The sequence below is a fragment of the Mustela erminea genome, chromosome 7, assembly GCF_009829155.1.
Source record: "Mustela erminea isolate mMusErm1 chromosome 7, mMusErm1.Pri, whole genome shotgun sequence".
Taxonomy (NCBI): Eukaryota; Metazoa; Chordata; class Mammalia; order Carnivora; family Mustelidae; genus Mustela; species Mustela erminea.
Window position 1 is genome coordinate 74,655,044 of NC_045620.1, and position 27,219 is coordinate 74,682,262.

Below are 27,219 nucleotides of genomic sequence, written 5' to 3' on the forward strand. Positions count from 1 at the left end.
CCTGCTCATAGGCTCTGTGGGGAACATAAAAGAAAGCAGGAGTAAGGACAAGAAAGCAAGCTCTTGTTGCTCTCCTTTCATTTTTGTTCAGGTTCTTCTCTCCCTTCTTCCTGGAGTTTCTGGGGACCTGAGGAGCCCTCTTCACACAGATCCTCAGACTGTGTGGAACAGTTTTATTTCCCCTCACTGCTCTGCTCTACCAGTGGCCTCTCTGCCTCCTCCTGGGGGAGGAGAGTCAGGGCTAGGCTGTGACTCTCAGAACTGGGTGCTGGGGGAGTGCACTTACTGTCTTTGGAAATAGGTCTCTGGGATCCCCTCATAAAGGAGTCTGTTGATTCAGAACCCAAAAGGAGCCAGGAGTGTTTCTGTAATGTGAGATTCACCCAAAGGAGTGACAGTTGGCTGAGGAACACCTTTTGTGCTTGTATATTTAGAAATACCATAATCCAAGCAGATTTTTGTTTTGATCTCGTTCCCTTGATAGGCTGGGTGTGGTAGTGACTTTGAGCCCAAACCCTTTAATAAAAGCCTTGATACCCATCAAGGGCTTTATTAAAGACATTCCCGACTCCAGTGTAGCACATAAAATGTATTTAAAAAAATTAGTTGACCCTAAATACATCTGAACCAGGAGTTACTTGCCGTCTGTGAAGTGTACTTAGGAGAAGCTTAATATCTTTGTATTGTGTTCTGGACCTCCTCTTTCAAAACACCCAACTTTCAGCCAAAAAAACGCAGCTCCTTGTGTCAGTGTCATGAAGTTGCCATCCATCATGATGATTGTGTGATTAATAATGCATGTGATCGTCTCTCTGTCACTTCTCATGATGTTACTGGTACAGCTCCTTTTTCATCCACACTGTGCCCCTGACTGCCTATTTCTCGTTCCCTCAGTCCTGCCCTTTCTGATCCTTTGTCTGTTTTGGGTTGGCCTTTGTCCCAGGGAAAGGCCCTCTTTTCCGCTGGACAGACTGTTTGTTTAGAAAAAGGCTGAGCTCACCGCAGCAGGTGGCCAGCTGCCTTACCTGCCAGGCTCTCCACAGTATAGGCTCACCTGCTGTGGGCTCTGCCTGGCTCCCTCCCTGTGCTGGGGTAGCTGGAGGCTTCCTCAACACCTTCCAGGGAGACCTCCCATGATGCTCTGGCCCACCTGGGAGCCCGGGACCCCTGGGCTGCCAGTACATGCCTGTAAGCAAAGGTTGCTTTTGAGTTGTCACCTAGTAGTGGTGAAACACACAAAAAATTTTGGGGATCTGCTTTCTTTTTTATAGATTAATGCATAAGCTTTGGTGGGTTTGGGCTTAACACTGGAAGGAATAGATCTTGAAGGGTCTTTTGGCACACATTCATGCTAAAGAACCAGAAGTGGGGTGAATAGCTGACAAAGGGTGTATCTGTAGAAAACAGTGAGTGAGTACGAATGAGTACAGGGTACATTTTATTCTGTGTGTCCCTGTTGAAGGTTTCAGCAGCCTGCATTTAGAACATTGTTCAGAGGCAAGAAGTTTGTAAGCCTCTTTGTATGGATGTGAAAGGCCAGTTCTGGGCAGATCTGTCTAGAGTTTTAGGCTTTGAATTGGACAGAACTTGATCACTGATGCTTGAAAAACTATTGTTTCCTGGATGACTTCGTTATTCTGCTACCATACTTTAGATCATAAGCTGTCAGTTGCCTTTTCAGTGAATGGTTAAAGTTTGGAGATCATAGCTATCCACCCATGTTATGGAAGGGGACCCTGAACCCAGTATTTCAGCACATTTTTGGCAAAACCTTGGGCCCAGGCTTTGCTCTCCTAGTGCCTAGCCGGATCTCTTTGCATCTCACCGTGTTGCCTGCCATTTTCTCTGTTGTTCATGGGGGCATGGGACTTGGCAGGTAAGAGTGTCATTACAAATCAAGGTCATGGGGCGCCTCGGTGTCTCAGTTGTTAAGCATCTGCCTTAAGCTTGAGTCATGATTCTGGGTTTCTGGGATAGAGCCCTGCATCAGGCTCCCTGCTTGGCAGGATGCCTGCTTTTCCCTCTCCCACTCTCCCCGATGGTGTTCTCTGTTCTCGCTGTGTCTCTGGCAAATAAATAAATAAAATCTTTGGGGGCAAAAAAAACAAATCGAGGTCATGAGTGAATCCATCTTCTGATCCTTTGTACATGAGGGAAGCAATTTCGTACTGTTTCCTTAGCTTTTCTACCCTGCATCCCTCCATATACTGTGTACTTCCCTAACACATGCCTTTTGGAGGAATGATCATAGCTGCAACATATACATTAGAAACTACCAAATATTAGGCTGCTGGGCAGGGCTCTACAGGCCTCCCCTGTGATCTACTGTATCCTCTGGCCTCTTCATCAGAGAGCAAAGAAAATGGAATGAATGAGAGCAAGGATATTCTCCTGGTGGTACGTCTAGGGGCCCGGATGTGTTCAAGGGTTCTATGGTTCCAATATTTTGAAGAGTTGATCATGCTTAAGAGGAGCTAATTTGAGGTCTCATTAGCGTGTAGTTTTCCTGTTCTTCCTTTGGGGTCTTGTGACCCCGCTAGCACATAGCTGCTGCCGCCGTGCTGTAACTGATGATAAAGGGAGCTCTCTTCTGCTTGCAGATGAACGCGAAGCCGTGCAGAAGAAGACCTTCACCAAGTGGGTCAATTCCCACTTGGCCCGAGTGTCCTGCCGGATCACAGACCTGTACACTGACCTTCGAGATGGACGGATGCTCATCAAGCTGCTGGAAGTCCTCTCTGGAGAGAGGCTGGTAAGTGGGACTGTTTCTAAGTGACTTGCACCATAGGTCAGAGAATGTTTTTGAAAAATCAAGTGTGGGCTTCTTCCTGATGAATTTTGCAATGAATGATTGATGTTTTTGAGAAGGATGATCTTGATAAGTGAGATGAGCATGTTGGAAAAAGCTCCTGTGTTACCGTTGTGAGTGTATGTGATGTTCTTAAACTGTAATTAAATGGCCTCGTTCTGGTAGTTTGTGAAGTTACTACCCTTGGTCTGAAAGATCTTGGCTGGTGTCCCCAGACTCGGGCACTGGCTCCAAGATGAATCTCTCTCCCACGAGGTCATGGAATAATTTTAAATCTGTTTCTTACAGGTTCTCTGGAAAATCTGAGCTGCCGTACAAGGTGGCAAGAATTGAATTCAGTAGTCTCTGGTGTTTTTTGCCTTCTTCCTTGCATACTTTAATTTTGGGGGTGGAGGAAGAGGCTGGTGTTTTGTCATCTCCTTGGAAACACAGAGCTTCTGATCAGTTCACTGTGTTGTTTTGGGCAGGGGAATTGCCAGCCTACGCTGAAAGTTCTGTCCCCATTCTGTTTCCCAGAGCTGTTGCGGCTGTCTCAGATGTGACTTTTGTATATGAACCTTAAAGCAGTCCCTTTAACTGACCCAACAGGTTTTGTCTGGTCTTGATTTGAAAATAGGTGCTAAATTGTACCAGAGCATATGTAGTTCCGTAGGTGGTAGTGGGACTGAGCCAAACGGTGACACCTAGGGATAGAGCCCCACATCTGTAGTGATATCACTGGGAAACTATGACGCCGCTGGTTGGCAGGACTGCCAGAAAGCCTTATTTTTAACTTGAGCTCCACCCTGTAACTCAACAGCCCCACAGGTCTGTATGCAGACAGACTGACACACCTTGCAATAGGGCCTAGCAACAGGGGCTGCCCTATTACTAGCCAACCAACAGAACCGCCTCTTCACCCTGGGTTAAAACAGAGTTTTCTCCCTCCCTGCCCCTCTGTTCAAGAACAGAGTCCTAGAAAAGTTGATGAGGCCCCATCTCATCTCCAGTGAGTTTTGTCTCTGCTCTTGGTTCCCCAAGCATGCAGGTCTTATTACCTCATCCTCTTTGAGAGTTTTACATCAAGCTAAACAAACTAAAAAAATAAAGGAGGCTTATTCCCAAGACCATGGTGGCTGCCCTGAAGGTAGTTTTTTTTGTTTTGTTTTTTAAGATTTTATTTATTTATTTGGCAAGCAGAGATCACAAGTAGGCAGAGAGGCAGGCAGAGAGAGAGAAGAGGAAGTAGGCTCTCTGCTCAGCATCCAGCCCGATGTGAAGCTCAATCCCAGGATCCTATCATTTATTGCATTTTGATTTGTGGTGTGGTTTTTTTTTTTTTTTTTTTTTTTGAAGTGTGTCTTGTGTGAGAACCTAGGGTAAAATTATTGTGATATTTACCTTTAAATTTAATATTTAGGGGGGTATTTTGTTTGTTTTTTTGTTTTTATTTAAAGATTTTATTTTTAAGTAACCTCTACACCCAATGTGGGGCTCGAACATACAACCCCAAGATCCAGTTGCATGCTCTACCAACTGAGTCAACCAAGTGCCTCTAAATTTAATTTTTATAAGCAGACTTTTCCCCATACCTCCCAACTTCTTCTTTTATTCTTAAATGTTTAGTCTAGTGTGATTATTTACTGATTTTATTTTGCTTGTTTTTGAAAATGACTGAAAAAAATCATTTAAATGTCATGTGGTTTGAAATTAATTTGAACATTTATTTTGGTTCCAGTAGGGTCCAGTCTTCCAGGCTTTAGGGAGCAAAGTGTTCACCTTTGAAGGTCCATAATTCTTTAATATGAAGAAGATTGTGTCTTGAATAACATCCTCATAACAAGTGGGATCAGCCCCATTGCCTTTATTCTGAACAGGGTAACAAAAACTTCAGTAGGGAAAAAGACAGCAACTAGCAAAGCATAGTTCTTAACTCATGTGCAGATCCCTCCCACTCCTCACTTTATTTGCTCTTTAAAAATATATAGATAGATATTAAAAAAAAAAAAAATTTAAGGCACCCAGAGACCTAGAAGAGTAGGGTGGAGAGGAACATAGGATGGGTGCCATCTCCAACCTCTTAGGTAGTGAGTGCCAGAAATTGTGTTTAGCAATGACATACTACTTTGTGAACCCCCAAGTGCCTTAACTTCTTTCATTATTCATTTTGCACAGCCAACCCTGGTTATAGGCAGTCTGATTAATGTTCTTATTCCAAAAATAAGGATACCATAGATAGTGACCTAAAGCTCTTATTCATTCAGATTGGAGATTTTCAGCCCCTTTAGCCCTGTGGTTTATTTGGTTCATGGAACTTTCTGGAGGGGACACAAACTATTCTCTGCTGTTGGGAATGGAGGCTGCGGGAACTCCAGTTAGAGACCATCCCTGTAGGAGATTACCTCCCTGAGGGCTTATCCCAAAGGATCCTTGCATATTCAGAGTATGAAACTAATGAGGCGGTTAGAGCTTCCAGGCCTGGGTAAATTCTTGTCCACAGCTAAATGCTTATGGTTGGATAGCATTCGGTCAGCTCTGGACTTACTGCACCAGTGATCCCAGACCCTGTATGACATAAACATTTGCCTTCGTCTGGACCTGTGTCTCAGTATTTTAGCCCCATGCCTTGCCATCAGCTTGGCAGTGAATAACAGATGAATGTCTGAAGAACTAGAATATCTGTTTGCTTTATTAATAAATTCTTGGAGTCGGGTAATCCTTTTTAACAGAGTAGGAGATTTGTCTGATTTTTATTAAGTTCAAAGAAACAGTAGCTTAACAACCCAAACAATTCCACCCTAACCCCATCCCCATCTCGGTAGAATTTGAGTTACATTTGAACACGTTTTAAGTAGGCATTTGGGTTATCAGTACACTCAATTCTGCTGTACTGGGAACGTCAAAAGACAGAAATCCCCTTCTGTGGTCCTGGCTTGGATAGGATCTGTGTCTGGAGATGTCCCTGTCTTTGCTTTAGATTATCTCAGTCTGTGGAACAATGAGGAAACTTTGAGGCTGAGCCAGGAAGCTTTTCTCGTACTTGGGTGAGCTTGGGTTGTTGACTTAAAAAAAAAAAAACCATTTTTTTCCCCATGTCTTCCTCCGAAATTACAATGGACTATAATTATTCTTAAAGGTGCTGCTTTAAAATTCCTTTAAAAAATATAGACCCACCCTTAACTTCCGCGTCAACTGAGCAGATCAAAGCTATGACCACAGAACCTGTGTCAGTCACTTCATCATTGGTCTCACCCAGATCCCAGGGCTTTGGAATAATACTGGCTTGGACTTTGGGGGTGAGGTGGAGGCCACAGGTCACAACCCAGGTTTGAGGCTTGCCTGTGCCTGCCCCCTTTCCTTTATGGGCCTCAGAAGTGAAGAATGGTTCTAAGTAAGGCCACCAGTTTTCTGCCTTGTTCCTGCCAGATAGAGCACTCACCTCTGACCCAGAGAGGACAAGGTTTTCTGAATACTCTACCCTCCCCTCAGAGCACTCACCTCTGACCCAGAGAAGACAAGGTTTTCTGAACACTCTGCCCTTCTGCCCAGCTGCTGCCATTTCCAATTGCAGATGGCACTGGTTTTTGCTTGCCTATTGTTTTCCTGATACTCTGTCTTGCTCTGGTAATCAGCATCAAAGAAGAGAAATCAACAACAGGATTTTTCTTTTCTTTGCCACCATTAATGCCAAAACAGGCTGAGCTAGGTGGGGAAGATAGATTTACCATGAGATTGTTAAGCCTTAAATCGCATTTTGAACTGCACTGGGGGAGTTTTACATAAAGCCTTTGTTAGGAGAGTCATACTGGCATGTATTGTTGTTGAAATGGGGTTTTGTGAACTGGCCGGCAGAGTCTACCTGTTGTTTGTCATATCATTTGTTTGGGAGAATTTTCTTTTATTTTGAACAACCAGCCATGGAAGGACCCCCCACCCCCATTAAATTGCAGTCAAACTTAAATACAAAAAGTGAATTAATGGGGATAGATATGCACGATCAAGTACCAAGTGAATGGTCCCAGAGCCCTAGAGTTCAGAAGGGGCAATAAGCCTTCTGGATGGCAAGTGGGTGGGGTTTCAGCAGGATCCAAGACAGAGGTGTTCAGGTGTGGATGGTGGAGAAGATAAGGGTCAGACGTCTGTTCTGAGGGAGAGTAAGGAGCACATTTGGTGGTGGCTGTCAGGAAGGAACTGGGGTAGGAAAGTATCCCAGCTAAATTGGAGGTTTTTTGGAAAGAGTGATGATGGTAACTTGAGCATGTCTGCTTTTTAGTATATACTGTCATGTCCACAATCTCACTGAGTTCTCACAGTCTAATGAGGTGGACAGTTAGACTTCATGGAAGAAATCGGCAGAGGTGACCAGGATCTTGCCCTGGGCCAGTGTCACTAGTAAGTCATAGAACCTGGACTCCAGTCCACTCTCCTGTTTGTTGGTGCCCTCCTTTCCTGCTGAGCCCTGCTGAAGGAAAATATTTATTGGGAGAGGTCCCAGCCAGTGAAGGAAACAGGCAGGACCTAATGGAGCACAGTGTGCTACTATTTAATTTTAATTGGACAAGGATCATTTATACTCATTAACGATCAAAACTTGACTGGGGACTTAGTGTGAAGTGAGTTTGGCTATGTATTGTACTAGAGGAGATTTTGAAATCAGTGCTTCTCATCCTACCATCTGAATTAAGTAGAGCCGTGTAAGAGTGTGTGTGTGTGTGTGTGTGTGTGTGTCCGTGTTCAAACTATTTTTGATTAAAAGGTAAAGATAAGCAAGTGTCTGTCACATTGGTATGTGGAGACCAGTTAGTTTCTTTCCTCTTTAACGGAGCAAGGAATCAGTGGGCCTGTGAGAATTCACCTTGCACGTTAGTAAGCCTTCCGCTCTCCAACACATCCATTATATAGCTGGAAGTGACTTTGGTGACCACAGAGTTAGATCCATTCATTTCATAAGTACTGAGGGTCAGAGTAAGTGGCCAGCCAGGCCATCCAGCTAGTGCATAGCAGGTAGAATCCTAGAGTCAGCCTCTCTCACTTCCCAGGGCTGGTACTCTGTCACCCAGCAATCCTTGGAGAGCTCTTGCTCCAGGTAGCTTCAAGGTGACTTGGGACACAAATGAAGAAAATCTGAGGGAATGAGGGTTCAGGGTGGAACAGTGTGGCCCAGCCCCCAGGGAGCCTACCAAAATACCCTGCCAGACATCCTCCCCTGTGTCTTCCTTCTTTATTCAGGGAGGCAGCCAGATTGCTCTAGGAAACATCTGTGTTCTCTTTGCTGTCTCTAAGCTCTGACAGAAGCCCTGTCATTGTGATTACTCTGTAGTTCTGCAGATCGTGATACCCTGCAGGGGAGAAGAGACTCTGACTCAAGGATGGGCAGGCAGTGGAGGCGGAATGGCAGACCGAGAACCATCCAGTTCCTTTGTTGCTTTCTAAAGGCACAGGGTCTACTCGTGCGCATTTGCCCAAGGCCACACTGCTTCTCAGAGGCAGGGCTCGGACAAATTGTTCTCATAAGCCATTGGAATCATGTCGCCAGGAGCTAGAGGTGGTTCTTTAGCTCTGTAATTTCCATTCCTTCTTTGGAATCTGAAAATAGATGGGTCTGGGGTGAGGCCTAGGATAGAGCTGTGCTTGATAAAGATTTGGGACCAGAAGGGACAGAAGGGACCTTGGGAAGGGAAACAGGAAAAGTGCTTGCAAGATCAGGGAAGCTTGTTAAAATGATTTAAGGAGGATTTGTAAAAATGGGCATTTCCTCAGAGGAGTGGTTCTGCTGCTGCCTCCACAGCTGCCACTCATTTCTGCATCCAGCGTGGGTCTGGGATGGAGCGTCTCTCAATGTGAATGCATTTCAGACTGCCCCATCGAATGGGACCTCCAGGACAGAAAGTCTCATGTTTTGGTGGGAATGCACCAGCATCACAGTGGAAATTTGACAGTAATCAATGGAGGCGGGACAGGAAATGCTCCTTTTCTTGGCAGAATCAGCTGCTCTTGGGGTGTTGCCCCGAGAAAGTGTTTATTACTAAGGACTGCACCCCTCCCCCTAGTTCCATTGTGTTTAGTTTTCTTCATTGTTAACTCTCTTTTCCTTTTAAGAGGATGGAAGTTTAGCAATATAAAAATAGCACTAAAAAAAAAAAAAAAAAAGAAAAAGAAAAAGAAAACTATCTGCCAGGTGGAACTGAGTCTGTTTCCTTTCACGTGGAAATGTGCACCACTCTTGGTTCTTGCTGTAGCAGGAAGAGCGTGAGCTCTGGAGTCCGTGCCCGCCATGCAGGGACTAGCGGCATGGATTACTCCCATCCGTCCAACAGTGTTTGCTCAGTGAAGTGGTAGTTATTTGATGGTCTTACTGTGAGGACCGAATGTGATGACCATCATCAAGCACCCTCACAAAGGTGAGGGCAGTCAGGGCAGACAAGAATGTTCAGTTTTGGGGGCTCTGCCATTTTAATGACCAGTGTGTTTCAAGGTATAGTGCTGGGAGATCACTCATACTTCCTAAAATTAATTTCCTGTCATCATTGCTCCCTAAACTTGCCCAGCTGTTGTGCCCCAGAACAGGATAGAAGTGCTGAGGGCAAACCCAACAGGAGACCGGGCAGCTGGTACTCTTGAGTTGTCATCTTGGTTCTTACTCCCCCTCCTCCTGTGCCACTAGTGAGTCTTGTAACCTCACCATGTCTTGTCTCTTCTTTTGGCATAGAAGGCGGGAATGGGCCACTGCTGATGAGTGAGCTTCAACAGAGATGGAAGGTGGGGAAGGGCTTGAGAAACAAGAGGGCGGCAAAGTGAGTGAGGTGACAGGTGCACATGCTGTTGCCGTGCACGACTTTGTCCGGTTTGAAGTAGTAGCTACAGCGCAGTAATCAGATTTAAAATATCTATAAATCATGTTTCTCAGACTTGTTTCCTAACAAGCTTTGAACCACAGAGTTCTTACTGTGTGTAAAGCCCAAAATGTCGAGGTTTGGGTATTTTCACATCCTTTCCCTCCGTCGGGACACCACCCAGCCACATTTTTCTCTACCACTTTTAATTTTCATTCGAGTCTAGAATTTAATTTGGGGGGGTTGGGATAGAAGAGTGGAGTTATCATCATCACTGTTTAGAGGCACGGTTGCTCCTGGTTTTGAGCTTCCCTTTCAGTTGAAGTATATCAACTTCTTAGGTTCTTAGTGGGGAATTTTGTGTCTAGAGTCTAAATATTTCCTATTTTCTCCAGAGAGGTGTATTATATCTAAACACAGGGAGAGGTGGGAGCCCACCTTTTCCTGTCTTAAGTAGAATTGTTGGGAGGAAAAGACTTGTGCCTTTGCTGGTAGAGAGCCATTTTGTGTGTTTGAGAATGCCATAATGATTAGTTTACCATTTCATTTATGTAACAGCCCTTTGAGATAATTATTGGTATTCTTACCAGTTTATGGGTAAACAATTGAGAAGTAAGGCTCTGCTTTGCTAGAAAGTGGTGAAATTGTAACTTGAATATAGGCATTTCATCAGCACAGTTGTTGTCCTCTGTTGAATTGTCCAACAGAAGCATATTGCACAGGAGGGAGAATTACAAAAAAAAGAGGAGTGATTGCTGAAACCGTCCCTTTTTTATCCTGCCTTTTAGAAGTTCATGAGGTTTGTTTGGTTTTTTAACCATTTGAAGGAGTCTGATCATTTACCTGAAGAGGTTTGTCTAAATTCCACCCCCCGCTCCCCACCACCCGCACTTCCTTCCTGTGTCTCATGCCCTGATATTTCCAATGGTTAGTGCTTTTCAGGGATTTGAGTTGCATCTGGGTCTGCTGTGAACCATCCATATAGCTCATCTGGTATGGCCAGTCGCATCCCCTGGGGTCCCTGCAATGTGGCATTAGACCTATCAACCTGCAGGGAAATGGACCTTTATCACCATCCTGGCCCACTCACTCCTTGTACCCATATGGGTGTGGAAAGGAAGATAGGTTCCTCTGAGATGCTGTAGAGAGAGAGAATAGAGGCTTGGAAGGTCTTGTGCGTTTGTGATTGAGTTTTTCAAAATCGAGTCTGCAATAATAGTGGTTATACCTGATGGAGCTTGGGAAGAGACCAACAGTCCCCTTATCTACTCCCTGTTCCCTTCCTCCTCCCTGTAGCCCCTCCTGATTCCATCCACACTGTTTCTCTCAACCTCCATTAGAAAATGACCTTTGCTACCCCTTCGAGGCACACTTGGGGACCGTGCGCTACAGTTAGTAGAATGGCCTTGTCTTCATTGCTCTGCAGGCCTTGGCATCAAGACAATTTGGGTTTGAAACAGCACGTGTCAGTGGGCCCCTGTCTCCCTAGTCAGGTGCACAGTCATTGAAAAGGGATGAGAGGAAAAGGCCTTGGGACAGCTGGAAGCATCATCAGCCTGAGGTGCAGCCCAGGCTAGCAGGGGCTGTACTGAGAAATGAGAAGGCGGGAAGGCCAGTGCCAGGCGGTGGAGACATGAGCTTGCTCTAGACCCAGTAGATGATGGAGACCCACAGAGAATTTCCTGTGTATGTGTGTGTGTGCGTGCGCCTTGATCTTTTGCTTTGTTTATTCAAAATGTTCACCTTCCCAGAGCTTCTTGGGTTGGATAGAACTGGGTAAAATGAAGAGACATTGGGGTATTCAAATTACATTGCTCTCATACTGCCCTTTCCTTTATCCTTCTCAGTGAGTCACACCCTTTCTCTCAGCCCTCCACATCACCCTCATGAAACTGCCACTTGGAAATTCTCATGTGGTAGTGTGTCCCCTTTTCATTTGGAGCCAGCCTTAGGAAACAACCCAGACCTGCAAGTAGCAAACCTATTTTTATGTTTCAAGCAGTCAGGAAAGTCTCAGGGGTGTTCTGCCATGCATCTGCAGAAAGCTGTGTGGGTGGCAGCAGCGGCTCTGAATCCTTCAGGGAGACTGGGTTCCTTTCTCTCTAACCTTCCAGCTTCTGTGCTCACGTATAAACTGTGTCCCTTGCGTGACTGAACAAACCTCTGAAGAGGGATCCCTGTCCCTTAAGTAACTTTCCTCTGGTAAGGATGTTAGGTAAACACTGTCCTTGTACTGAGCGAGCACACACGTGTTTGAAGGTTTTGGTGTGGGGACGAGAGTGCTGCATGAACGGGCCCATTGGAGCTCTGGGCAGTAGCTCTCAGCCTGTCTGCACCCTGTTACATAGTCTGTTTCTGCCTTCTGCTCCCCTGATTCTAGCCTAAACCCACCAAGGGACGAATGCGTATCCACTGTCTGGAGAATGTGGACAAGGCCCTTCAGTTCCTGAAGGAGCAGAGAGTCCATCTTGAGAACATGGGCTCCCATGACATCGTGGATGGGAACCACAGGCTGACCCTCGGCCTCATCTGGACCATCATCCTGCGCTTCCAGGTAAGGGCACATGGCTGCAGGATTCACACTTCTTACTGGGTACAGCATGCTAATGAAATGGCATCCCAGAGTCAGGTGTGTGGAGCTGGGTATCCATTCAGCCCCCGTTGGCATTTGGCAGCTACCACATCCTCCCTTAGTTTTGCTGGCCCCTGAAAAGCGCCCTTGTTAGATAAGGGGGTTTCTGGGCTGCAGTCTGCCCACTACTCTAAAGGCCTGGTGTCTGCCCCTCGGCTTTCAGGAGCAAAGATACAAGGACGTCATTGGTGCTAGGTTGCTGGCACTAGACTGACTGAACTTTGCTGCACTGTAGCACGTATCCTGGAGTATTTTTAGGGGAAGCTGTTGAGGATTATGACGGGGGTTGGGGGAGCTCCATTTTCACTTTCTCATTCTCCTTTGGATGTGAGGAAACAGTTTTCAGGGGAAGTGTGCAAGAGCCTTATGCTTGTTTGAATTGATGACATTTTTATGGGTTTGTTATACTTGAGGGGAAGGCTCTAAGTATAGAAGTACTCTAAGCCATAAGGTACTCTCAAGGTCATTCTGTCTTCCTCAAAGTGAGGAAAGGAAGGAGCCTTATCCAGGATTACAGAACCAGTCAGGGCAGCAGTGCTTGCTTCTGACCCTTTAAGAGAGAGCTCAGAATTTCAGCCCTGTGGAGCACCTCTGGCCTGGTTACTGGCTCTTTCTCCAGGCAGTGCTTCCTGCTCCTGCTTTTCAATTAGAATTGAAATGCCGGAAACACTTCTTACCAAAGCGTCAGGTTACTCTGCAAACAAATGTCCTAGCAGTCCTGTCTCCTGGGTGGCTCTGTTCTCTGTGCCTTTCCTTCCTGTTCCACCCCTTTGATATAAAGTCTGATTGATTTTTCTGGCTAAATAAAAGCCTCACCAAAAAAGGGCAGAAACGGAAATCAAATTTTAGCTCTTTGTATTCTTGGTAAAACTGAAGTCAGCCTGTAACCAATCGTTTTCTTTCCCATTTCCCCAGGGGAATGGGTTTAACAGTGTTCTGGGTGGGTAGGTTGGGAGGAGGAGTGGGAGCTGAACAGAGCTGTCCTGAGAAACTCCCTGAATGGGTGTGGTTCCGAAGCTGGGAGGTCCTCGGAGGCCTGGGGAAAGCTTTTTAGTAATTCAGAATCCCTGGGTGGCAGTTCCAGTGATTCCAGTTAAGAAGTTCTGAAGAGGGAACCACTTTTGAAGATGAAATCATGAATGGAGTTAATTATAACAATCAGTGACTCTATTTTACAAACAGAGCTCTTATGTAGGTTTCTGTCAGTTCCTAAATGACTTGAAAATGGAGTGAATACCATTAGTAGTAGGACCCTCCTTGAGCTTCCCCTCAGTTTTGTAAAGTAAAAAGCTCTCTTTCTCTTGCCTTTGGCCTCTAGTAATCAGAGCATGGAAGGGCATCCTGATGGTGGCCTCTTTTCACACTGGGTCATTGCCCACGTTGGCGAGCTGGCACACGCAACCCTTTCCAAGATTCTCAGCATGAATTGGGTTGAGTCATTGACTAATTAGCTTCCTGACAGCTTGCCTTTTTCTGTAATTGAACTTGTAAATGCTGATAGGTACTTTCTCTTTCCTTTAAGGCAAGAAACGTAGGCTGCTGATGTCACTGCATGGCCTGCAGTGTTGATGTCTTACATGACCTAGCTTCCTTCGTCCAGCAGCTGTATTAAATCCCTGCTCATTCCACAGATAGGTACTGATTCTACATCCGCCAAGGCCCAGCTCACTACCTGCCTCTGTGAAGCTTCTCCACATTCCGTCTCTCTTTCCTCCAGCTCCTGAATATGCAGTTTTGTCTTACATTTCCAGTGCACACGTTGAGTGTGCATGTGCACGTGTCTAGAGCTCTGAGGACATAGCCTGTCCTGTGTGTGCATAGGAGGAAGTATCCATTAAGTACTAATGGTGAAATTTAGGTTTCATTCTGCTCTCCTTGTAAGAGAAAATAAAGGATGTTGTGGGAAACTGGCAGGAAAGTCTTGCCTTGTGTAAATCCTTTCAGAAGGGTAGACTGTGTATAAATGACCAAGTCTGGAAATAGATTCCCCTCTCCACACAGAAGCATGAGAAGGTCGACAGGGGTTAATGTGTAGAATTCCATCTGCCTTTCCTGATGAGTCTGTGTCTTACCTCTTGAATAAGGTACTTTCACATTTACTTTCAGCACAAGAACTAACGATCCTAATAATAGAGTTTAGAGTTTATGCAGACCCACACTTCACATACTTAGCACGGTTAAAAAGGGGTAATTTTTTTTAGAAGTTATAATTATTTCAATTTCCAAGGGTTTTTCCCAGTTGAAAGTGTCTGCCTTTATAATCTTGTATTTATATATTTCATCCTTCTTCTAACTCTTTCCCAAAAAGAATTCTGGGGCATGTCTTTAGATTAAATGGGAAGACCCATGACAGACCAGGGTAGGGAAGTTTGGTCTAGCTAGAGCTAAAAGATGACAGGTGGCCTTCTAGGCCAACACCATTTACCCCATCCCTGTCCCACATTATAATATAATAGGTAAAAATCTAAAGACAAAAAGGTATTTAGAGCATTTGTCTAAAATCACATAACTGGTGGGGCGACCCAAGCCAGAGTTAACATTTACATTAACATTTTAACAGAGTTAACATTTACGGGTTCCTTGTCATGAGCTCAGCACTTCATATTCTTTGTTCAAATGCACAGTAACACTGTGAGCCATTGTTGCTGTTGGCCATTCCTCAGGTGGGAAGCTGAGGAGCTGGCCTGGGGACACACAGTAGGTAGTGGAGCCTGGAAGGTCTTAGCCCCAGGCAGTGGTGATGTTGGTGCCAGTAGACCCGCTCTGTTGCTTGCATGCTCTCCATGAGTGGCTTATGAATGAGACTGTCTTAGTCCATCCTAGCTGCTATAACAAAACGCCATGGACAGGGTAGCTTACAAACAATAGAAATTCGTTTCCCACAGTTCTGGAGGCTAAGTCTGAGATCAAGCCAGCATGGGCTGGCAAGACCCTATTCTGGATGACAGACTTCTCAGTGTGCCCTCACGTGGTGGAAGATACTAAGGATCTCTCTGAAGCCTTTTTTTTTTTTAATAAGGCACTAGTCCTGTTCATGAGGATCCTACTCTGTTAGGCCTCACCTCTTAATGCCATTACCTTTGGGAGTTAGGATTTCAACCTGAGAGTTCGGGGGAACCACAGACATTGGGACTATAGCACAGACCATGGAAGCCTACTGCAGTCATGCTTTTTTGGGGAATTTGGGTCAGTTTTTAGAAAAGATATATTGTATGCTGTCCTCATTAATGAGGGACATGCACCCTAGTGTGAAAAATACTTGGTTATAAAAAACCAAACCAAAGATTTTTCTGGGGTCTGACAAGGAGCAGGGTATTTACAGTGAGCACTTGTAGTTGGAAAGGTGGGCTCTTTTGAGCTTAGAAGTGACCCCTAAAGGGGGGAGGGGTTCTGGGAAGTAGTGCAGCTAAGTATTCTTCACTTCCTCCTTATGTCTGCAAAGTAGAAAACCTGGTTGTTGTTTCAATGAGGTGAACCTTGAGGAAAGCAGTTTTCTTTGGCACAGTAGATAGGCTTTACAACTGGGCTGTGGCCTGAAGTGTACTCTTGATGTATGTGTAGATCAGTTCTTCTGTGGCTGTTATTGGGCAGCTGACCCATCTCTTCATCTAATGCTTGTTCATAAATCTTAGATCCAGGATATCAGTGTAGAGACGGAAGACAACAAAGAGAAGAAGTCTGCCAAGGATGCATTGCTGTTGTGGTGCCAGATGAAGACAGCTGGGTGAGTATGAACACCCCGGGGGTCCGGGGCCACTGCACCCAGGACAACCCTGCTTTGGTCATCTCTTTGAGGTGTTGACAGCTATCCCCCCCACTCCTTCCATGGAGAAGTCTTGTTAACTCGTAAGCAGTAGGTAGCTGACATCTCCGCTCGCTCACAGCATGGGAGGAGTTCTGATTGACGCTCGGGACCTGTCAGCTCCACAGTCCGTTTCCCTCTCTTTATTAAGGCAGCTCCAGAGAACAGTGGATCTTGAATTTTAAAATCCTGAAACCCTATTTAAGAATCACATCCATGATACTTTAAAAAGCAAGTGGGTTTTCTCCGGCTTTTAATTTTTGCTGCTTTGGGGAAGCTTTGTGCAGTCAACTTAAGAGTAGTCTTTATACATTACCCGTCTCGGTTTTCCTTCCCTTTATTCCTCCTTTCAAATCTTAGTGAAAATACTTTTTTAGAGAACTGATCTATTCTGTTACTCACTGAAATTGTTGGGTCTAGTATTTAGAACCGATTTTCTACCCGGTTAACTAGAGAGTTACTTAGACCTACTTTGAGGACAGTTAACAACTGTAATAGACATGATCAGTTAATGAAAAGTATGAAACTCATAAAGTGGGTATGCCTAATAAGGGGATCAACTTAGTTATAAGCCTTGAATCAACCACACATCCAAAGCCTGTAAACGGTATTGAATAGCTAAGTGAATAGGGTTGGTCTCCAACAGAGGGAAGTTGTTCAGGGAGATCCTTGGTATGTAAAACTTCATTCAGCTCAGTGATGCAAGGAGGAAAGCTGAGTGTCTCATGAACAGGTAATCGTAGCTGCTTCCTTTCTCCCCAGAATTCAGATGTCCATGACTGTGGGGTCCTAGTATCTTTGCTGGCAGAGGAGAAAGCCAGTGGAGGCAAAGAAGTCTCAGAGGTGTCTGGGTTGTGGTCACTTTTTCCTATGTAACCATGGTGTTTTAAATCTAAGACTCAGTTCACATCTTTTGTCTGGTTGACTTACCGAGAAAGAAAAGCCACATGGATGTGGTTTTTGTTTTGTTTTGTTTTGTTTTAATAGAAAGCTAAAGTCGAAGAAGTATTTGCTCTGACTTGATAGTCCTTTTGATACTTAATTGCCTCACATTTTTTCAGTACTGACAAGCTTTTTCATGAACACTGCACTTCACAAAACTGTCCATCTTTATTTGGTAACTCTGTTATGCTTTGTCTTTGTAGGTATCCGAACGTCAACATTCACAATTTCACCACAAGCTGGCGGGATGGCATGGCCTTCAACGCACTGATACACAAACACCGGTAAGTCACCTCCTCATAAATCATACTAACAGTTTTGGGGTAGAATATTGACATTCTTCTGCCCCGATCTGGGTGACTTTTGACCCTCATATCCATTGCCTTAGATGTTGCACCACGGTGGGAATTCCTGCATTCCATGTGAGGAAAATATGAGAGAATATGTAAATTCTCCCAAACAAATCAGTTTGTCCGTTATCTTCTGTTCTCTTAATAAACTTGGCATGTTTGTTCAAAAATCAGATTTCATTGTTTGATGATTTATATTATAGAGTTTTACTTTGCTCAGTAAAGTGGTTTCTACCATTTCTGGAGTAATGCTGGTATGTCGTTGGTCACATGTGTTCTTATGCCATGGTTTTTATCCTGTTCCGCTCTCATTCTGCATAGGCCTGACCTGATAGATTTTGACAAGCTAAAGAAATCCAATGCACACTACAATCTGCAGAATGCCTTCAACCTGGCAGAGCAGCACCTTGGCCTCACTAAACTGTTGGATCCAGAAGGTAAGGACTTGAGGGATGTAAGGTGAGACTTCCAATAGCATCTCTAGTAGTGAAGGGCTAGTAGAAAATCTGCTGTCAGTTTATTTGTGTAGTGTGCTTTGGGAATTGCTCAAGAGGAGCTTTATTTTGGTGTGGGAATTACTTGAGGATTTGTGCAAAGGATTATATTTGAAAAGGCCTTGAGAGTCAAGTATGATTTAAACATGTTGGGAAGTAGAGGGCTTGCTAGGCAGAGGCACTTGCCTGAGCAGAGGTGAAGAACCAGGAACGAGGAAGGCGTGTTTGGGGACTAAGAGTTCACTGGGAATGGTGTTTAAAGTAATAATAGGAACTACCACTGGAAAGGTGGGTCGGGGCCTTGTAGCTCAAAGTTTTTAAAGGTTATTCATCAGTCACTGAAAGTTCTTAGCAGCTGTTCTCAATGAAGGGAACCTGCCATAGGCTCTCAGTGAATGCTTATTGACTGGCATTCTTGCCAAGGTGGCAGGCAGCCTTGGAATGAGTGGGTGCAGACCAGGGGGTTGGGGTGAGGGGCTTGTAGGAGGCTGTGCTCTGTTTGCTTTGAGTAAGAAGAGCTTAAGTGAGGAAGGTGCATCAGGAAATGGGAAGATTTGGGTGAAAGAATTGGACTCACAGTCCCTTCTTAGGGCTGACTGCCTGGAGGCACAACAGGACCCCAAAGCCTGACTGCAGGTGACATGGAGCTGACCTGTGTGGGGCATTCCCTCAGCTTATAGCTCCCTTACTTAACAAAGTCCTAATTCCAGGCTTTTTGCCGGAGCTGTCATAGGTACTTTTTCTTATTCTGAAAAGCATTTGAAATATAAGAGGATTTGTTTGTAGTACGGGAGCTTTATAGATCACAGCTCATAGCTGTGAGCAAATACCAGAGAGAGAAAACTGAGTGAAAGTTTAAAGTTCTTATAAATATAGAACAGGAAGTTCAACTCCCCAAGGGCAGATCGAGGTCATGAGGCTGCCAAGCAGGCTTGCTGTTTTCCAGTGCATTAGATTCACTGATACGTTCACTATCCCGGAAGCTGAGATAAAATTATCTTTGTGCTAACGCATTAAATGATCTCTTAATATAAACAGAAAACTAAAATCCCTTGGGGTGTGATTAATCTTCCGTCTTTACCCCTGTTTTAACTATGGGAAGACATTCTTTCTCAGCCATAGCTCTTTGTGCTAAATAACCTTTTTTTTTTTTTTTTTTTTTTTAAATAACTTGCTCATTAGTTAATCTTTCTAATCCCTTCCCAGTATATGTTCCTCAGATCACAAGACAAGGAACTAAAAAAAGGCCATTGATGTTACTTATGCTGTGGGTTGGATCTTGGTTATTAGTTGTCCTTAGCTATTGTTAGTTGCCCAGTGGCCCAGAGAGCATCAGCTAAGATACAGTTGCAGACAGGTTACAAAACCACAAGGTTTTTTGTCTGCTCTCATCTTCCCAGTTATGTCAACATATGTTTATTAGATTGCATACAGGATCAGCTTTGGAGGAGGGATTCCTCCATTTCCTTCTCCTTGGAGCATAGTTGGGTGGGGCCAAGCAGAAGCAGAGTTGGCCACAGGGACTACTAGGGTGGAAAGAGTAACCGCTCTTCTGGCCCCCCGTGCCATAGGCTGCCTCGGTGACACTGGGCAGGGCACTTTCCAGCCCTGTGCCTCAGTGTTCTCATCTTTAAGAGAAACAGTCCTGCCTCACACAGGGCTTTCAGGAAGATAGAAGGCATGCATGTGAGTGCATTCTGGAAAAGAACCTGATTATCAGTTAAGAGTCATGCTGTGTATTCGCTTTTCTTTCTGTCCCAAGTCAAGAGTGTCACCCAGTATTGCCATACCTGCACCACTTGGCCTCTTCGTACGCTCATTGCCTCCCTTAGTGAATACTGACTGACTACCCTCGTTACACGAGACAGCACACCAGCAGTTTGAGAGGTGGAACGGCACAGGGCTTACCGAGGCACAAGCTTCTCACCCTTGGGGATGTAGTCTTACAAAACAAAGAAAATATGTGTAAGCAAATTATAGTACCTGGCAGTGGGAAATTGTGAGTAAAGTGAAGGAGTATTGGAAATTGTGGCGTGTGTTTGGGGAGTGTTGGCTAGTCCAGGTTGGCTGAGAGTGTGCCTGAGAAGAAATAGTAGGCTATAGAATTAGAAGTGGCTCTTACAAGGAGCCTGATAAGTACTCAGTGGTTAGAAGGAAGGGAAGGAAAGTTAAGGCAGATTCTAGAGGATTAAGGGGCTTAGACTTTATTTTTGTAGATTGTAGGGCACTTTTGAGTAATTTTGAGCTTGGAGAAAGTGTGTTCGCAGCCACGCTTCTGGAAAATCAACCAGGGGCCGTGCATAAAGTGAATTGGGTAGTAGGGAAAGCCAGTGAGGAAGCTCTTGCTTCAAGTCTGCTTATGCAACCGTGAGAGTCTGAACTATGAGTGACAATAAAGATTCCATGGATAGAATCATCTGGACTCAGATTTGGTGACCAACTGAAGACCGGGTAACAAGAAGATAAGGATGTCCAAAGACTCAGTGACTGGAAGCGGGTCTGATGGCATCAGCAGATAGGAGGAGTCAAGAAGCCCAAGCCCAGTTTGGGAGTGGACAGAGGCAGGGAGATAAGCCTGCTGGTCTGGCAAGTAGTCACATCACTAAGAATGTTCCCCGAATTCTTACCGTAGTCCTCATTTTTCTGTAGAAGTTTTCTTCTTGGTAGCTTGGGATCCTAGAGAGGAAGGATCATGTCTCTTAAGACTTTTATGTTTTGTTGCTTTGGTAGAAGGTATTTATGAATATTCGTATCATAAAAGTCAATGAAATGGTTCCATCTGCGTCAGACTTAAAATTAATACACCAAGGGCAGAGTTCTCCAATATAAACACTGGCCTGTTTCAGTGTTGAACAGTTGTTCTGGGTGGTTGTGCTGTGAGCAGAATACTGAACAAAACCTTCTTTGGGTTACAGATATCAGTGTGGACCACCCTGATGAGAAGTCCATTATCACTTATGTGGTGACCTATTACCACTACTTCTCTAAGATGAAGGCCTTGGCTGTTGAAGGAAAACGAATTGGAAAGGTGAGTTCACACCAGTTTTATAAGTTGTGAGACCCGATCAAAGTTCTCATCTTAATGTAGCGCCAACAAGCCCCTTTCCTCCCGTGCGCTCATCAGTTCAGCCGGTAGCGGTTTGTGGTGGGCACCCCCAGAGGCAGGGATGTAGGCAGAAGCCTCTTCATCCCTAGGAGTGACAGGAAGTAGGAGCAGCAGCTACAGTATTTAGGGAGAGATTTGAGGAGCTTCTCAGACCCAGAGACACTCCTCCCCTCAACCTTACCAGAAAATGGGGTGTTGGAAATCTGATAAGTTGGCTGATGTCACAGGCGTGAAATCCTACTTACTCAGTTGAAAAGGCCCCACTATTGCACTTTTTTAGTTTTCATTTGGCTGATGTTCACCTGCCATATATTCCTGAATACCTCAGACCAGGTGATACTGTCTTCTCATTGCAGCAAGAGTGGAAAATTCATGGGCATTCATGGGACAGCACCAAGCAACACAGAGCCCTTGTTGTTGTTCTAGGAATTCTGGAGCTGAGGCCACAGGAGTCCTTCAGAATCTTAAACCCTTTGCCTGGAGGTTGGGAGGTTACCAAACCAATTACAGTTAAGCTGTCATTGCTCACAAGTAGTAGTTACAGTCTGAGTGCCTATTAACACACAGTTCCTCGAGTTTAAAATGCTTAGGCCAGAGTAGCCTAGAACTGTTCCTGAGCCAGTCATTAAGTGTGCCTGTGCTCCTATAGAGTTATAATCCTGTTTCCCATACTTGGCAATATGATCTTACTGTTCTGTTTTTCTCACTCTCATTTACAGGTGCTTGACAATGCTATTGAAACAGAAAAAATGATTGAAAAGTATGAGTCACTTGCCTCTGACCTTCTGGAGTGGATTGAACAAACCATCATTATCCTCAACAATCGCAAATTTGCCAATTCTCTGGTTGGGGTTCAACAACAGCTTCAGGCCTTCAACACTTACCGCACTGTGGAGAAACCGCCCAAGTAAGATGCAGATTGGATGTATTACCAGTTGCAGAGAGAGATGATGGCAGCCTCAGACTCCTGTTTCTGACTTCATTGACCTCATCTCTTAATGAGTGCCTCTTACCAGGGGCCTGTCTTACTCCTTTTCATCTGACCCTGAGTGGCTGAGCTCTGTTACAAACCACGCCCTCTGTGAGCCCTTCACAGCATTTTGTGCCCCTGGTCACATGATACTGATACGTGAGACTCCTAAGAAGTGGTACAGGTCTCCGGTCCCCTTTTCCCAAACTCTTATGCCCAATGTGTTTCCGAATTCCTTACACTTTGGATTTTAGAGAAGTAGCTGAGTACCTGTATATAGTTTATTGTAAGACTCACAGTGGGCTTGAGACAGTAGCCCATTGTCAGGCCTACTAGCAGATCTGTAGCAAAGTGTGTAACTACAACATGTTGAATAAAGGCAGACAGTAAATAGTTTTGTGTCTGTCTGTCCAGATCAGTTTTTGCTATCCCCCGAACTGATTTTTGACTTGTTTTTGAAAATTGTAATTGTCACACAAGGATTATAGACCTTATCCCTTCTTAGAGTTCTAAAGTCTTTCTTCCTATTTCTGTAACCCAGCTTAGTTGTGAATTCCTTTCTGCAGTCTCTGAAACCCATTGAAAGTTACACTAGGTAGTCATTTGAAGTGATTCTTGCTGAATATATTCAGCTGTGCTCTTTGAATGAAGTCCATTGTCCAGGATGTATAGTCTAAACTTTGAAGGAAGTGATTAGTAAAAGCATGGTATTGTGATCCCCCAAATATAAATCTCAGTGGCAGCAACCAGCCAACCCCACCAGAATTCACAGTTGGGTGCATTTTGTGGTCTATAATACCCCAAAAAACTAATGCACTGTGTTTTCTCCATAATGAGTTCCACATAAATCAGACCAGAGATAAATGGCTTTTAAAATTGTATGGCTGCGTTGAAAGGTTTTTTCCTCCAAAAGCAAATGAATTTTTGCCCTTGAAGGAACAGAAAACATATTTTTTTCCCCCTGTACTTAGGTTTACTGAGAAGGGGAACTTGGAAGTGCTGCTTTTTACTATTCAGAGCAAGATGAGGGCCAACAATCAGAAGGTCTACATGCCCCGGGAGGGCAAGCTCATCTCTGACATTAACAAGGTAAAGCTGATCCACCTGGTCCTGTGTGGGGCCTTGACCTTCTCTGTAAGCTTCAGGTTCTAGGTCTTGATTGATGAGAGGGCAGTCTGAAAGGGTCCGTCCTGGCCTGCTGAACTGAGGAGTGACAGCAGTGGCTCGGGTTTTGCAGAGGGTCAAGCAAATTCTTTTTTTTTTTTTTTGGGTCAAGCAAATTCTTGTGGTGGGTTGGTCTGTTAGAGTTTTGGAAGGGAATGTTAGATTTTATCAAACCAGTCTTGGCTTATTTTCTTTACCTTGCTACTCTCATCTGTCTAAGGCAGTCGACTGTAGCATCTTTAAGTTGCAGGAGGAAGAACCTGAAACCTTATTTCATATATCTGGAATCTCTAGGCGTTGGGGCTTAGGATTTTGGCTGTTTCTCTCAGAGAGGCTGTCCAACAGTTTCCATTTTGGTCTGTTTTGTCTGTAATTACAGAATTTGACCGTGGCCATTGTATCCAGATAGAAATTTGAAAAATCTAGAACTGTGGTCAGTTTTACACAATTAGATTATTTTAAGTGGAATTTTTTAAATGTAAGATATATTTCATAGAAATTAATTTACTGTGAACATTTGGTGAAGATTTTGAACAAAATGATCAGGTGTGTGAGTTAAAAAACAAGTAGCTCAAAAAAAAGGTGGGGTGGGGTGCCTGGTTGGCTTAGTTGGAGAAAGTGTACATCTCATAATCTTGGGGTCATGAGTTTGGTCCCCACATTGGGCATAAAGATTACTTAAATAAATAAAATGTTAAAAATAAAAAAATTTTTTTTAAAAAGTGGCTCAGGATGGGATGACTAAGAGTTTGTAATATGATTTCTTTCTGAGAAATCATTTATCTTTTATATATCATCAGATCTGTTGAAGGTAATTACTTTGTTTCCTCTCAAAGTAAGAGATTTATAATTTAGTTATATTGCTCCTTATCTACACTGTTTTGTTTTCCAAATATAACACAGGACTTAGATACAGATAGGAGAGAGTGTTCCCATGAGGCTAAACTGAGAGAAAACGGTTTTTCTCAAGGCTTAAGAGTCAGTGAGGGTGGAAATGGGATGTCCCTTTTACAAAGTTCTCAGGTCTTACTGAGAAGTCCTGGCTGTTGAATGTAGCCAAGGAAAGTTCATTGAGCATTGCAGAGAACTGTTCCTTTTGCCTCTGTAGGCCTGGGAAAGACTGGAAAAAGCAGAACATGAGCGAGAACTGGCTCTGCGGAACGAGCTCATCAGACAGGAGAAACTGGAACAGCTCGCCCGCAGATTCGACCGCAAGGCAGCTATGAGGGAGACCTGGCTGAGCGAAAACCAGCGTCTGGTGTCTCAGGTCCTGCTCTAGACCTCGTTCGGGGACCCGCTCCCGGGGTCATCTAGAAACGTAGACCATCCTTGAGGGCCATAGGACAGCTGCTTATCAACACCTGCTGTTCTGAAGTAACTCGAGTCCTCTTGCTCACTTCCCATGAAGAGGATGTTTATCATTTCTGATGTACTTGGTCTTCTGTTTGTCTGACTTTTCATAAATTTGGAAGCAGCTCAAGCAGTTTGTTTAGACCCAGTGAGTGAGTGTGAACTGCTCACATTTATGTAATGTTAGATGTTTCTCTTACCTTTCATCTTTGACCATCTGATCCTTCAAGGCAGTTGGACCGGTCACGAAAGAAGTAAAAAGTGACTTTCCCTTCTTCTGTTCACACAAACTGTCACCAGCTCCACTCACAGAAGTATAAGGTGCTAGATAGAAGCTTGCACCCCTCTGTAAGACGAGTACTTGCTGATTTGCCTTGGGGAAGGCATCTGAGCTCTAGCGAGGAGTTTTAAGTGTCCTACAAGAAGGCAGAGACCAGCAGCTGGCGGGGCTCAAGTCAGTGTGGCTTTAGGACCACCATAGATTGTGCTGAGATTCAGCCTCTGTTTCTTTGTTCCAGTTGGATGGCTTTTTAATTTTGTGTGTGTGTGTGTTTTTCCCCCCATTTCTCTGTAGGACAACTTTGGTTTTGACCTTCCTGCAGTTGAGGCCGCCACGAAAAAGCATGAGGCCATTGAGACAGACATTGCCGCATACGAAGAGCGTGTGCAGGCTGTGGTCGCCGTGGCCAGGGAGCTCGAAGCAGAGAACTACCATGACATCAAGCGCATCACAGCAAGGAAAGACAATGTCATCCGGCTTTGGGAGTACCTACTGGAATTGCTCAAGGCCCGGAGACAGCGTCTCGAGATGAACCTGGGGTTGCAAAAGATATTCCAGGAAATGCTCTACATTATGGACTGGATGGACGAAATGAAGGTAGAACTTGAGTGATAGGAGGCCAGAGCTGATCCAGTGGGACATCTCTTTCCTCCTCCCTCACCCCCCGCTGACTGCACAGCATCCAGGGTGCCCTCATTGCCCACTCTGTAAAGTCAGAGGGGGCCATATTACCTGTGGGAAGATTGTTAGATCAGGAGTTAAATGAGATACAAGGTGTAAAAAAGTTGTATTGAAAACCAGTTCCATAGCTAGAGATCTGCCGCAGTGATTTAAATTTAATTCAGATCTGTTCCACCATAGGGAATCAATCAAATTAAGATTTTCTGTGTTTTTAGCTCTTGCGGGTTGAACCAGCTTTCCATGTCATTGATCTGTGTGTGAGTGGCTTGTTGAGGGGGGAATCCAGGAAGCTAATGTGGGCAGATGGGAGGAGAGGGGTAGGCAGTGTGGGCGGAATGTGTGTCGGGAACCAGGGAACCCATGTTCACATTGTCATTGCTGGTTCCGTGCAGTCTCCTTGAGCCTCTTTCTTCGTTTTTAATCTGGGATCGCTCTAACCACCTCCCTCATTCAGTTACAGCGAGGGTAAAGTGTGGTTAATAGGTGTACACATAGGATGGGACTGGCTGGAAAGGGCTGCCAGTGCCAGTTTGTGCTTCCCCTACCTTAATTAAGAGCCCTGAGCATAGACTTCCAAGCTTTCCTTCTGCCCAGGAAGAGACCTGCCATTGTGCCAGATCCCTGTGCCCGTTTGTGTTCTCTGCTGCAGGCGGTAGAATGCTCATCCATGTCAAGTAGACCCCAGCTGGAAGGCGTTTAGCTCCGAAGCTAGAACAGAACAGGGCAGTTTGCAGACAGTGCAGTGAAGCCCCCTTTATCTCAGCGTGCTGCGTTCCCAAGCTTGACCTTCTGTGAGGGATTTCTTCCTGGGATATAAGCCCTCGTCTTTGGCTTAACCTCTTGAGCCATTCCTGGCAGAGGGATGGTGTCGCCTCGTCCCATCAGTTTGCCCTCTTATTGTCCCAGTTTTATGATGTTCGCAAGTATGGTCTGTGTTGACCTTTCAAAGTAGAAATGTTCATAAAATCTAGCGGCGAGGTACTTTTCATTTTAGAAATCATGTTGTACATTAAAGTTCAGATTTTGGGCCAGAGACTTCCCTTAGAAGTAGGAGTGAAGTACACATTCCATCTGGAGAGGAAGTCAGATGAGGCCCTCAAATTGGGTTGATGGAAGGAAGAAAAGAAAGTGTTAGTGGACTCCCTCCTAAGCAGAAAGCCACCTGACCCTGTTTTTACTTGGTTAGAGATGTGGTTTATAAGCTTTCAACTAGATTCTTCTCCCGTTGACAAGGTGAGTATTACCAAGGCACACCAGTAAGCTTTTAGCTGAGGAAAACATCCTCAGAGGGGGTCAGCAACTCCTGGGAGATTTCTTTTAACTTTGAAATAACTACAGCGTTTCTCTCTTCTCTTCTGAAATATCGTTGCTGTGGCGGTTTCTTCTTTGAGCCCCAGTTTACATGTCCTGCTGGCCCCCATTCGTTCTTTTTCTATTCTGTTCTTAGTGTATTTTTGACCTGCTTATTCCAGGGTAGATAATCTTCACTTTATTGTGTCTCTCCTGATGCAGGCTTTCAGGTTTGTTTTTTGTTTTGTTCCAATTTGCTTGTTGTTCTGCTCCCCTAGAGATGCAGGGAGGGTGGCTGGCTCTCAGCTTGTCCACAGAGTACGAGACACTGAAGTTAAGGTTGTCTGCACAGATGGGCCCTCTGTTTTCTCTGGTGCACAGGTGCTATTACTGTCTCAAGACTATGGCAAACACTTGCTTGGCGTGGAAGACCTGTTACAGAAGCACGCCCTGGTCGAAGCGGACATTGGCATCCAGGCAGAGCGGGTGAGAGGTGTCAATGCTTCTGCCCAGAAGTTTGCAACAGACGGGGAAGGT

General features: G+C 44.8%; 1 protein-coding gene across 7 annotated transcripts in view; it reads left to right on the forward strand.

The window, feature by feature from the left end:
- The window catches only part of SPTBN1 (spectrin beta, non-erythrocytic 1), a 196,850-nt gene that overhangs the window by 123,181 nt on the left and 46,450 nt on the right, over positions 1 to 27,219 (forward strand). For all 7 annotated transcript variants that reach the window (XM_032352123.1, XM_032352125.1, XM_032352126.1 and 4 more), the window contains 11 exons: positions 2,601 to 2,752; positions 12,002 to 12,175; positions 15,886 to 15,977; positions 17,201 to 17,281; positions 17,669 to 17,784; positions 20,757 to 20,869; positions 21,667 to 21,854; positions 22,889 to 23,006; positions 24,190 to 24,348; positions 25,006 to 25,308; positions 27,064 to 27,217. In XM_032352123.1, the coding sequence (XP_032208014.1) occupies positions 2,601 to 2,752; positions 12,002 to 12,175; positions 15,886 to 15,977; positions 17,201 to 17,281; positions 17,669 to 17,784; positions 20,757 to 20,869; positions 21,667 to 21,854; positions 22,889 to 23,006; positions 24,190 to 24,348; positions 25,006 to 25,308; positions 27,064 to 27,217 (1,650 nt within the window). The remainder of the gene's footprint in view (positions 1 to 2,600; positions 2,753 to 12,001; positions 12,176 to 15,885; positions 15,978 to 17,200; positions 17,282 to 17,668; positions 17,785 to 20,756; positions 20,870 to 21,666; positions 21,855 to 22,888; positions 23,007 to 24,189; positions 24,349 to 25,005; positions 25,309 to 27,063; positions 27,218 to 27,219) is intronic.